This window comes from Pipistrellus hanaki (assembly GCF_964339955.1).
Source record: "Pipistrellus hanaki genome assembly, chromosome: 1".
Classification (NCBI taxonomy): Eukaryota; Metazoa; Chordata; class Mammalia; order Chiroptera; family Vespertilionidae; genus Pipistrellus; species Pipistrellus hanaki.
The window spans coordinates 179,848,509-179,860,796 of record NC_140503.1 but is presented as its reverse complement, the minus strand read 5'-3'; the positions used below and the strand labels follow the sequence as shown (position 1 = coordinate 179,860,796).

Genomic DNA, 12,288 nt, shown 5'->3' with positions numbered 1-12,288 from the left:
TATATATTGTACACAGATGGTCTTATTTGAAGATACTAATATCACTAAAGCAAGACACCATTAATAATGTCTTTGGCACACAAAGATAAAGAATTCATTATCTCCTTTTGTATATATCAACCGAGAAGTATAGGATTTTTAGGAAGAGTAGAAGAGAGAGGGAAAGAGAGAAATATCGATGTGAGAGAAAAACATGGATTGGTTGCCTCCTGCATGTGACCTGACCAGGGCCCAGGACAGGTGAGGAGCCTGCAACCAAAAGATGTGCCCTTGACTAGAATCAAACCTGGGACCCTTTGATCCACAGGTTAGATGCTCTATCAACTGAGCCAAACAGGCTAGGGCTTAAAATTAACTTCATTAATTTTAAGAAATTTTTCATACCAATGAAGCAAGGTAAATAGTGAATGATTACCACATATTTTATTACAAACTAGAGGATTGGTGCACAGATTCGGGCACTGGTGGGGGCGTGGCCTGTGGGAATCAGCCCGCTGTAGGAGTGCTGCTCATCCAAGTCAGCTGAGCAGTGGTGGATCTGCCCTCTGAGTGGCTGCTCCCACTATGGGAGCAGCCACTCAACCCAGTCAGCAGAGTGGGAGTGCACTGACTACCAGGGGGTAGCTCCTGCATTGAGCTTCTGCCCTCTGGTGGTCAGTGAGCGTCATAGTGACTGGTCAACTGGTTGTTCTGGTCGTTCCGCTATTTGGTTGCTGGGCTTTTATTATATAGGATTGCACTGAGAATATAATCATAAAAGTAAAATAAGATTTTGCTGCCTGTGGATTCCTCTAAGATCTTATGATACAGCTCCTAGGGCAATGGGAACTAAAGAGAAAATAAACAAATGGGACTACATCAAAATAAAAAGCTTGTGCACAGCAAAAGAAACCATCAGCAAAACAACAAGGAAGCTCACTGCATGGGAAAACATATTTGCCAAAGTTATCTCCAACACAATATTAAGGGTTTAATCTCCAACATTTATAGGGAACTCATACAACTTAACAAAAGGAAGATAAACAACCCAATCAAAAAATGGGGCAACAGACCTAAATACTTTTCAAAAGAAGACATAAGGCCAAGAGACCATGAAAACATAATCCAAATTACTAATCATCCAAGAGATGCAAATCAAAATGACTTTAAGGTATCATCTCACACCTGTCAGAATGGCTATATCAACAAATCAACAAATGACAATTGTTGGCGAGGATGTGACAAAAAAGAACCTTCGTGCACTGCTGGTGGGAATGCAGACTGGTGCAGGCACTGTGGAGAACAGTATGGAGTTTCCTCAAAAACCTAAAATTGAAACTCCCATTTGACCTAGTGATCCCACTTCTAGGACTATATCCCAAGAAAGTAGAAACACCAATCAGAAAGAATATATGTACCCCTGTGTTCATAGCAGCACAATTTACAATAGCTAAGATTTGGAAACAGCTTAAGTGCCCATCAGCAGATGAGTGGATTAGAAAACTGTGGTACATTTACACAATGGAGTACTATGCTGCAGTAAAAAGGAAGGGACTCCTACAATTTACAACAGGTGGGATGGAACTGGAGAACATTATGTTAAGTGAAATAAGTCAGGTGGAGAAAGATAAATATCACATGATCTCTCTCATTTGTGGAATATAAAGAACAACATAAACTGATGAAAACAACAACAACAACAACAAAAAAGCAGATCCAGAGACAGAGAAGCATCCGTCAGACTGTCAAACCTCAGAGGGTAAGGAGGTTATGCATATAAGCATAACCAATTAACACGGGTGAGGGCATGAGCAGGGATGTGGGGAGGCAATAGGGGGATAAGGACAAATATGTAATACCTTTATCAATAAAGAATATTTAAAAATTTTTAATTAAAATTAAATGAGTTATTTCCTTTCTCTGTTGTAGATGTTAGTTGTGTGCACCCTTTCATAAACATAATATTTATGACCTAAAGAGATAATCTTAGATAACATCAAACTACTTTTTAGAAGAAATATTTAACAAAATCAGAAACTATTTTCTGGTTTATAACTCAAGTGTCCACTAATTTAAAGAGCTAGCTGCTGGTTACTAAGCTGCAAGTTCAGCACCATGGTTAGCTTCCACTGAAAGAAGTTTCACAGGGGCTGAGGCCATGAGTGCAGAAGCCAGTCTACCTGCAAAAAAACCCAGCTGAGCTACTTACTTTGGACAAGTTTCATAATCTCTTTGTTCCTCAATAGCCTCATATGGCAGTAAGAAAGGGATACTAATAGTGTCTACTTCATAAAAGTATTGTGAGGTTCACTGAGTTAATGTGAAAAGTGATGAGTTTTATTCCAGATTTTTAAGTGAAGGTTTAAATATATACAATATATTTATATTCCAACAAATTTCCATGTTAACATTTCTGTTGAATATACAAAGATTTAATCTAGCAATTAACTGTTCCTCATTAACTTGCAAATACTTTATGTTGCTTAGATTTTAGTCACTATACAAAGACATGATATCTAGCCATTACATAAACAGGGTGGGTCAAAAGTAGGTTTATAGTTATTCATATAAGGAATATAATAATTAATAAATGACAATTCAAGAATAAATTGTTTCCCATACTCACAACTGTAAACCTACTTTTTGCATTTCCCTGTACATACCCGACACAGCTAAACACTTAAAGTGTAAAATAATAAATCCAAACCAGTAGGATAAGAGATGTAATTATTTAACAACGCCTACATCCCCATCTCAATCACTTTCCTCTAATCTTTCTATGTTATTTTCTGTTATGTACCTACTCTTCTTGTCCTTTACTGCTTCTGTTTCCTACTTACGGTAAGTTTTCATGGAAATTTGATACTGAACTCTGTGTACTTTGTGTCCATAGATGATACCTATATTATTTTACACACATAAAAAAATATCTACTTGAATTAAGAAGTTGCCTTTCAATGTACATTTCATTTCAAAATACTCATGTACTATCATTTTATGTTATTTTGGGGTAGATTTCAATTTGTTTAAAAAAACTACTAACAAGTAGGATACATTTAATAATATTTAATATGTGATGAATAAAATATATTATTCTTCATTTGAATGTTGCTAGTGTCATCTCAGACAGAAAATTTGGTAGCTATAGTTTTGACTTTTATTAATCCACTCAAAAATTCATTTAATACTGAAAATATGAAAATTTTGTCATTCCTTTACCAGATAGTACTATTTGTTTACAATACTTACATTGATTAATTTTAATTGAAAATAACAGTTTATTAATTTACAGTGAATTAAGTATTTTCAACATTAAATTAATATTAAAATTAGTCACTTATGATTTGTTTTTTGTTTTTTTAAAGAAAAATAAAACTTTTCAAAAATAAAATCTGGACATACCTCTAACATTAATTGTGTAAACTCTTCATTACTAAGGAATGTAGGTTTCCAGTCCTGTCGAATTTCACTAGCATCTGACTGTGCAGTGATTTCTGTAAACAGATTATTTGACACATTAGTGGCATACTCTTACTACAGGGTGGGCGACTGGGGCAATACAAAAGCCCTACGACTGCCTTCTCTTTCCACACTCTAATTAAAGATGAGAACCTTAGTGGCGGGCAGGCGGGAAATAAAAATAAATAAATAAATAAATAAATAAACAAACAAATAAAGATGAGAACCTTAGACAATAACATTATTGGTCTAGGTAGGTATCAGGAAGTCTAAGTTTTGGTATGCTGAAATATTTGAGCTACTATAGCAAATTATCTCCTTAGGATTTGGTCTTTGGTCTCTTGGATTTTCTCTGGGGACCTGTGATAGCCTGTGTTGGTTCCTGCTTGACACAATGACGGAACAAAATTCAGAATATGCAGATATATCAAGCATTAGGAAAATTTTCTTTTTCATCTTCCTTTCCTTGACATTCAACTGGTAGAACCTAGAGTAGATATAAGGACATGAGCCTGTAGGAAAACAGCCCAGGAGGTCAGTAAGCCTGCTTTTAACAAAGACTTTCAGCCTTTCTATTGCCAAGTATAAAGATTGCTCCCAATCTGAGGTGCTCTATTCTTAGGATCTGAGCAACAGTGTTTCTCTGTCAGCCCCCCAGGGCCTAGACCTGTGAAGGTCTAGGACAAACGTGCTCTATTATTAATCAATGAGATTAAATTAAGAATTGGGGCAAAAAAAACTTTATAGTAATAACCCCACAGTGATTTTGCTTAGTGTCCCCTGGCATGTTTTCTTATAGGTAGGGAGCTGGTCAAAAATTTTTGAGATTCTTGGATTGGGACAATATTTTAACAAAATTATTAGTTTATTTTGCAGTATACTACTTGCTAGTGGATTTAGTTATGAGAAAGTTATTAATAAATTATGAGACATGAACTATTTAGCTAACAAATGTTTTTCCATCTTTAAATGCAGACGTAGTTTTAAAAACCAGGCAAAATAAAAATCTGTCACAAATTTTACTCTTCAAAATATATTCTACTTTGAATCGAAAAGTATGGACTAAGTTGTTTAGATTTTTCTATGACCAGATATATACACTGTTCCAAAATATTAATACATACAGTTTGAATAGTTACAAAGGCTGTGCTTATTAAAATACATTTTGTTTTCAAATAGAGCTATCAGCTGTTACAAGTGTGTATACATTTTTTGGGACATCTTGTGTAAATATATTAAATTGTCACCAAAAATCTACTAAATTAAAAATGCCTCGCCGGGACCGGTTTGGCCCAATGGATAGAGCGTCGGCTTGGGGACTGAAGGGTCCCGGGTTCGATTCCGGTCAAGGGCATATACCTTGGTTGCGGGCACATCCCCAGTAGGGGTTTTCAAGAGGCAGCTGATCGATGACTCTCTCTCATCGATGTTTCTAACTCTCTATCTCTCTCCCTTCCTCTCTGTACAAAATCAATAAAATATATTTTTAAAATAAATAAATAAAATAAATAAATAAAATAAAAATGCCTGCACTAGAATATGAAGAGTAACTAAAAAGTCTAGCTTTTTAGAATATGGTATAATTATACTTTTTCAATTCACATCGATTATAAACATTCCGGAAAAAAAAAGTTAAATGCACAAGCAAATCCCACAAGTTTAGTTAAGCACAACTTATTTTAGGCTAATAATTAAATGAGAACTCTCTTCCAATTTCAGGTAAATTTTATTTTTGTAAGAATTTTATACCCAATTTTGAAAAAAAAACAAAAAAAACCCCGATCTACTTAATGCCAAAATTAATCCTCTATTGTCAGAGGGAAATGTGTGCATGCATATTATTTCATTTCATTCAACAATCATTCATTCAACTACAATGCCTGAGGGGCTCAGTGTGCTATTTAATGAGGGACACTGAGGTAGTGAGAATACTATTTGGTTTTTTTGTTTGTTTTTAAAAAATATATTTTATTGATTTTTTTACAGAGAGGAAGGGAGAGGGATAGAAAGCTAGAAACATCAGTGAGAGAGAAACATCGACCAGCTGCCTCTTGCACACCCCCCACCGGGGATGTGCCCGCAACCAAGGTACTTGCCTTTGACCGGAATCGAACCTGGGACTCTCCAGTCCGCAGGCCAACGCTCTATCCACTGAGCCAAACCAGTTTTGGCATGAGAATACTATTTGTAAAGGCAAAATAAAATGACAAAAATGGTAATAAAATGAAGAGAACTTTGACACATTTACAGAAGAATCAAGAGAATTACAAGTCTTTTCAGGTTTGAATCTAGGGGGAGTGAAAGAATGGTGGTGTAAAAATAAAAAAATAAAAGTTGAGAAGAAAAGGTGATTGGACAAAATGAAAATGAATTGTTTTAGATGCGCTGAGTTTGAGGACATGCAAAAGAAAGATCCAGAAGTTATCTGGAAATAAAAGACTGAAAAGTTAGCATCTAAAATACAGACTTAATAGTTTAATAGAGAGACAATAGATGAAGTTATTGAATGAGATAACCAAGGGACAGAGTATAGAGAAAGCAAGAACACAAAAGATAAGACCCTCAGAAATGTCACATTTAAAGAGCAAAAAAAGAAAGAGAACGAAGTTAGGGTTAGTCAGGAAGAGGGAGGTGAATGAAGAAATGCAGTATAACACAGGCCAAGGGAAAAGCCAGTGGAGAATGGATTAAAATTTCCAGTGCTTCAGACATGCAGAAGAGAAAGAAAAAGCTATTGCTTTATTGGTTGCAGGGGAGATAGGGTTAATAGCATTAGTAAAATTTATAAAAATAATTTCAGATCAGTGGAAATTGAAGCAGGTTATTAATGCATTACTGAGTGAGCCAAGGAGAAGTAAAAAGAGGCACTAATTACAAATTCTCCTTCTGAGTCTTGTAGTTTAATTTACATCTGAAAAAGGAAATGTCCTTTTACAACTTTTTCACGTATTATCTGTTACTAATATACTTAATATTCTTTAAATTTTCTTTTCATGATTTATGTAGTCAAAATGATTTTAATTAAGAAATAATCACTTTAATTTAAACATAATGTTTATTTCCTAGATATACACTGAAACAATCTTTTAAAATGATATAAAAGGCCTTTACAACCTGGCTCTTGCCTTTCTTTCAAATATATCCATAATTTTCAAACTCAAACTATGCTCCAGTTACACTGAACTCGCCTTGCTTCTCTGCTTTTGCACATGCTATTTCTTCTCTGTGAAAAGATGTTTTCCTTACTTAATCTAAAAGGAACACTCAGTTGAAAAGATCAACTATTTTTAAGTCTTGCCTGACACATTCTTTCCTGTGTTTTCCTAACAAGTTTAAGGTCTACAAGCACTCGACCTGTTATAATTACATGCACTGAATTTAGCTGTTTAGATATTTGCCTCTCTTGGCTTGAGTTACACGAGGGCCAGGACTGTAACCCTGCACTATGAAAATGTAGGTTACACTGGGCACTACATAAATGTTTGTTGAATGAAAGAAAAAACATACCAGGAAATCTTTTAAAAAGCAATTGATTTCTTCCCCTTAAAAAAGGTTAGGAACATCCACTCTTAAGCATCACTGCCAAGATTCTATCACATTATGCTTTAAGGGAGATTCTGTTATTAAAAAAAACCAAAAACCATTTAACAAAGTTAAAAACTTACCTTTATGTTTTCGTAAAAAATCAATACTCTTCTGCAGAACGGTCGATTTGTCCATCTTTCTAGCATTACCAGGAAGCATAGATCCCAATTCTTTAATGAGAACATTAAATTGATCTCTACGTTTCTTTTCAGATTTGTTTCTAGATACTCTGATGAAACAAAAAAATTAAAGAAATAGTTTTCAAACAATACATTTATTTACACAAGTAGTTTAATATAATGCTCAATTTGGACACAACTACACCCATGTTCTTCTGTTAATGTATAATAGATGATAATAAATATTTATCTCCTAGTTTACCAACAATATACAGTTATTATGAGCAATAATATTTCTTCCTGTTTATCAATAAAAAAACTTTTATACCCGATCAGCATGGCTCAGTGGTTGAGCATCCACCTATGAACCAGGAGGTTCTGGGTTCAATTCCGGGATGGGCATATGCCTGGGTTTTGGACTCGATCCCCAGTAGGGGGGGTGCAGGAGGCAGCCAATCAATTATTCTCTCTCATCATTAATGTTTCTATCTCTCTTTCCTTCTCCCTTCCTCTCTGAAATCAATAAAGATATATTTAAAAAAAAAAAAAACTTTTACATATTAAGCTTTTGGCATACATGTTTTTATGAAAATGCTAATTAAGACCAATGGCATTAAAATCTCAGGTTTTATTTACTCTAATATGTATCAAGAATCTATAGTTTCCTTATTACATTATTATGAAAGTACATATGATGTATTAATACAAATTATTAAAAATTATTTTTTAAATTTATTAAATAACTTACTGGGGTGACATTGGTTAATAGGATCACATAGGTTTCAAGTGTACAGTTCTATGATACAAGATCTGTATATTGCTTTCTGTGCCCACCCCAAACCATCTTATCCATCACCTGTAAGCTTTAAATTACAAACGAATCTAAAAATGAAAATCTTCCTACCTTGAGGCTTACCCACACACACATTCTTCTTCTTTATTCCTATATCCCAGCTTCCAACACAAAGCTGTAATTATTTGTTCACATTATCTGCCTTCCATTAGGCTATGGCTCCTTGATAAGATAGCCCAAATTTTTCCATCTAAGCACTTAAGAATAACACCTAACATACAGAAAGAACTCAAAATATATGTGCTAAACAAATGAATAATTACTACTATTCTGTGAAGCAGTAACCAGTAAACAAATACTTAGTTGCACAGAGACCTCTTGAGACTAGTAAATACAGTACAATTATTTGTAGAGCAATTAATCATTCTACAATACCTCTAATTATATGCTTTGTGAAGTCACAATTTAGAATTCAGTTTTTGTTTAAGTATACTACTTTCCCAAAATGTCAGAGGATACTTTATTTTATTTTCTCCCATAAAGAACAAGCATTTATTCTATTTTAGTACTGGGGAAAATCCAATTGTTCAACTCTCTTATGAAACATTACAGATATTACCTGACACTGAACGTTGTTATAATGACAGAGACTGTGCTAATAAGGGCGAGGTATACTGGAGAAAGATATCCCTCCCCAGAAATACACCTAATTCCTTTGGAAACTATGTATTATAGAATTGTACACTTAAACCTATATAATTTTATTAACCAATGTAACCCCAATAAATTTAATAACATTTAAAAAATTCTCCTAATTCATATGGAAACTCAGAGAAACCAAGGATAGCACCAAACTGTGCTGAACTGAGTCCTGAAGACTATGTGAGAAAGAGATGGCAGCAGGGCATGTACAGAGCATTCCAGGCATAGGAAACTTGTAAAGAAATGAAAACCTATCACAACTAGTTCAGTGTGGCTAATGTGACCAATTGTCCAATTATGCTAGAGTTAGGGGGTAAGGTGGGAGTATTAAGTTCTGGGGGGGGAAGTAGTTTTATGCTACATAAAAAGATTTTCATTTAATCCTGAGAGCCATGGGAAGGCATTGAAAGATATTAAGCAAATAAATGGCATGAATGGTATTGCCTGTTAATAAGACTACTCTGGCATCAATCTGAAGAAAGGATTAATGCTTGGTGAAAGAAATTCACACTAAGCAAATTCAACTAAAAACTTACTATACACCAAACAAGACTGAAAGCCAGATTACCATTTAGGAGGCAACTGCAATATCCTAAAACCTATGAACCATAGCAGGGGCACTGTTAACAAAGCAGTGTGGTTTTGAGGGTTAAGAGGCAGAATTACCAATTCTTGGTAAATCAGATTTGGTTTGGAGTGGAGAAGGAAATTGGGAAATCTAAGAGGATTCCCAACTTACTGATAATGCTGTTTATCAATGTGAAATATAACATATAATACTGGTGGTGGTGAACAGATGGCTTGGGGAGAATTTAGATATGGTAAAATGGTCTATTTGACATTTTAAAAGAAATAGACAAGATATATGAATCTAGTTCTATTTCTCTAGAAAAAAGAAATAAGCATTAGAGAATTAGTATATATGGAATATCTAAACACATGGGTAGGAGGTAAAAATAGCAACCAATATTTGTTACATACTTATATGCCAGGTGCTAGTAAATATCTATGAAATCTCATTCCTACGAGGTAGACTATTATTTTCTTCTTTACAAGTGTGACAACTCAGGTACATAGAAAAACATAACCAGAATCATATAGCTACCATGAAGTACAAATTCGAATTAGGCATTTTGATTCCAGGGCAAGAAAATATATAGAAAGCAAATATCTTTGCCAACTCTACCACTGGATCACACCCATTAAAGCAAACTTTATTTCCATATTACATTCAAGTTGGAAATAATTAGTTCTTGAAATGACCTCACTGATAACAGATCACAGGTGTTCCATTTGGGGGTAAGTATAAAACTCCCTGCTCATCATTGTTTTCACTTAAGAGTTCAATGTGATCCTATTTATTTCTGATGGCATTATTATAAGATTCCTTCTGTTTCTCAGAGGTTTCCATAGCAACAATATTGTTGGTTTACAAAAAACATGATTAAATTTTCAGAGTCTTTGCAAATAGAATACCCTTAGCTCACCTTATCCATCTATAAACTTGGCCCTTGGTCCAGGTCAAATCCTTAAAGTTTGCCTCTTATTTCAGGTAAGACTGATTATTCCCAGCTTAGAGACCTTATCTCTATCCTGGTGATTCTATAATAACTTTTCTCCACTAGATTGAGGTTAAGGGGTAGGGACTGTCCTAGATTCTTTCAGCATCAAATACAAGTCTTTTTATTTCCTTGAATAAAGTCATAGCTTTCCTCAAAATTTTCTTAGATCTATTTTAATCATTCAATAAAGTATTTAGCAATTTATTTGGTTATGAATATTTTTCTCATCCCAGTACCTTTTATTTTGCTAAATAAAGACATTTGGGGAACTATTACATGTTTATATTTTGTATCTGTGAATAATGCTACAACACTTCTACTCTTGTCTATGCACTCACTGCTCTCTCTCAATGACTATCAACTTGGCTGTACTGCTACCTGGACTCTCCCTTCTAAGACTACTAGAGGCCAGGTGTATGAAATTTGTGCATGGGGGAAGAGGGTGTCCCTCAGCACGGCCTGCACCCACTCCAATCTGGGACCCCTTAGGGGATGTCCAACTACCGGCAGTCAGATATCCCTCTCACAATCCAGGACCTCTAACTCCTAACCACTTACCTGCCTGCCCGCCTAATGTCCCCAACTTCCCGCCCCTGCAGGCCAGTTCGCCCCCAACTGCCCTCCCCTGCTAGCCTGGTCATCCCCAACTGCCTTCCCCTCCCCTGCCTGGTCTCCCCCAATTGCCCTCTCCTGCCAGCCTGGCCGCCCCAACTCCACTCCCCTGCAGGCCAGTTCACTCCCAACTGCCCTCCCCTGCCAGCCTGGTTGCCCCCAACTGCCCTCCTCTGCTGGCCTGATCACCCTTAACTGCCTCTGCTTCAGCCCCCACCACCATGGCTTTGTCTGGAAGGAAGTCGGACGTCCAGAAGATAGCAGGTCAATGTGGTCTAATTACCATATTTCCCTTTTATTAGTATAGATAATTAACTGTCAAGACTCCTATTTAAGGTCCGACAGTCTGTTCTATGCTTCCTTGTCTCCGGGTCTGTTCTTGTTCATCAGTCTATGTTGTTCATCATTTCCCCTAGATGAGTGAGATCATGTGCTACTAGAAGTACATTTATAAGAACCAAAAATGAAAACAAGCAATAATGGTTATGCTGAGAGGCAAATGAATCAGTCTGTAGTGAGTTTCTTTCTGGGCCAACAGTTCTTTTGAATCCCAATTTCAATGTCAAACAGTTCCTTATGTGTACATGTCAGCAATGATATTTCAGTTCTGGATAGTGGACAAATGGTGGTAATGTAGGTCCGACCCTCTCTGGTTTGGTCCTGGGCAACCTGCAGTGATGCACAGCTGCTGACTGCGAGTATGGCAAGGCGTCGTCAGTCTTCCAGCTTTGGACTGTTTCTCAGAGGGAAGGTAGGGGAGGGTGGGGATAAGGGAGAGAGATCAACCAAAGGACTGTGTGCATGCATATGAGCCTAACCAGTGGTCACGGACAACAGGGGGGGGTGAGAGCATGCGTGGGGAGGGGCATGTGATGGGGGAATGAGGGGATGAGGACAAATATGTGATGCCTTAATCAATAAAGAAATTAAAAAAAAAAAAAAAGACCCCTATTTAAGGTCAAAGCCCTGACTGTAACCACCATGGCTCTAGATCCCATTCCCTCACTACTTGATAATATCTCTCCAACAATTCTTCCCTCCCTCCCTCTATCATCTACTTTCCCTTCTACTAGAGACTGGAAGCATGTCAAAGGAAACCTTTCAATGTCCGAAGCTGGAATAATCTGAGTAACAAAACAAAATAGCACTAAAGTAGAACCTAAAGTATTAAAAAAAAAAAAAAATGAGTCCAAATAGATATATATAAATAGGAAAGAAAAAAATTTTTACAGAAAAATTCCTAATATGTGATGGTGGAACTTAATTTCCCCAACTCCTACTCTGAATGTGGGCTATACTTGCTTCAAGAATAGCGTAAGTTAAGAGAAAAATAGTAACTATAATGGTGAATCCAGGAAAACCCTATTTTAATCAAGTGATGAAGGTTGATATCCCCAGTGATGATATAGAGATACTATGTACCCATAATATGATTTGATGAGAAAAGCACATTTAGAAGATAAATTTATTTAACTTA

At 35.9% G+C, this 12,288-nt stretch overlaps 1 protein-coding gene across 8 annotated transcripts in view; it reads right to left on the bottom strand.

Moving 5' to 3' along the window:
- CLOCK (clock circadian regulator) overlaps positions 1-12,288 on the bottom strand; it is a 110,382-nt gene that overhangs the window by 52,029 nt on the left and 46,065 nt on the right. For all 8 annotated transcript variants that reach the window (XM_084899326.1, XM_084899330.1, XM_084899332.1 and 5 more), the window contains 2 exons: positions 7,104-7,252; positions 3,382-3,473 (listed from right to left, as the gene is read on the bottom strand). In XM_084899326.1, the coding sequence (XP_084755452.1) occupies positions 3,382-3,473; positions 7,104-7,252 (241 nt within the window). The remainder of the gene's footprint in view (positions 1-3,381; positions 3,474-7,103; positions 7,253-12,288) is intronic.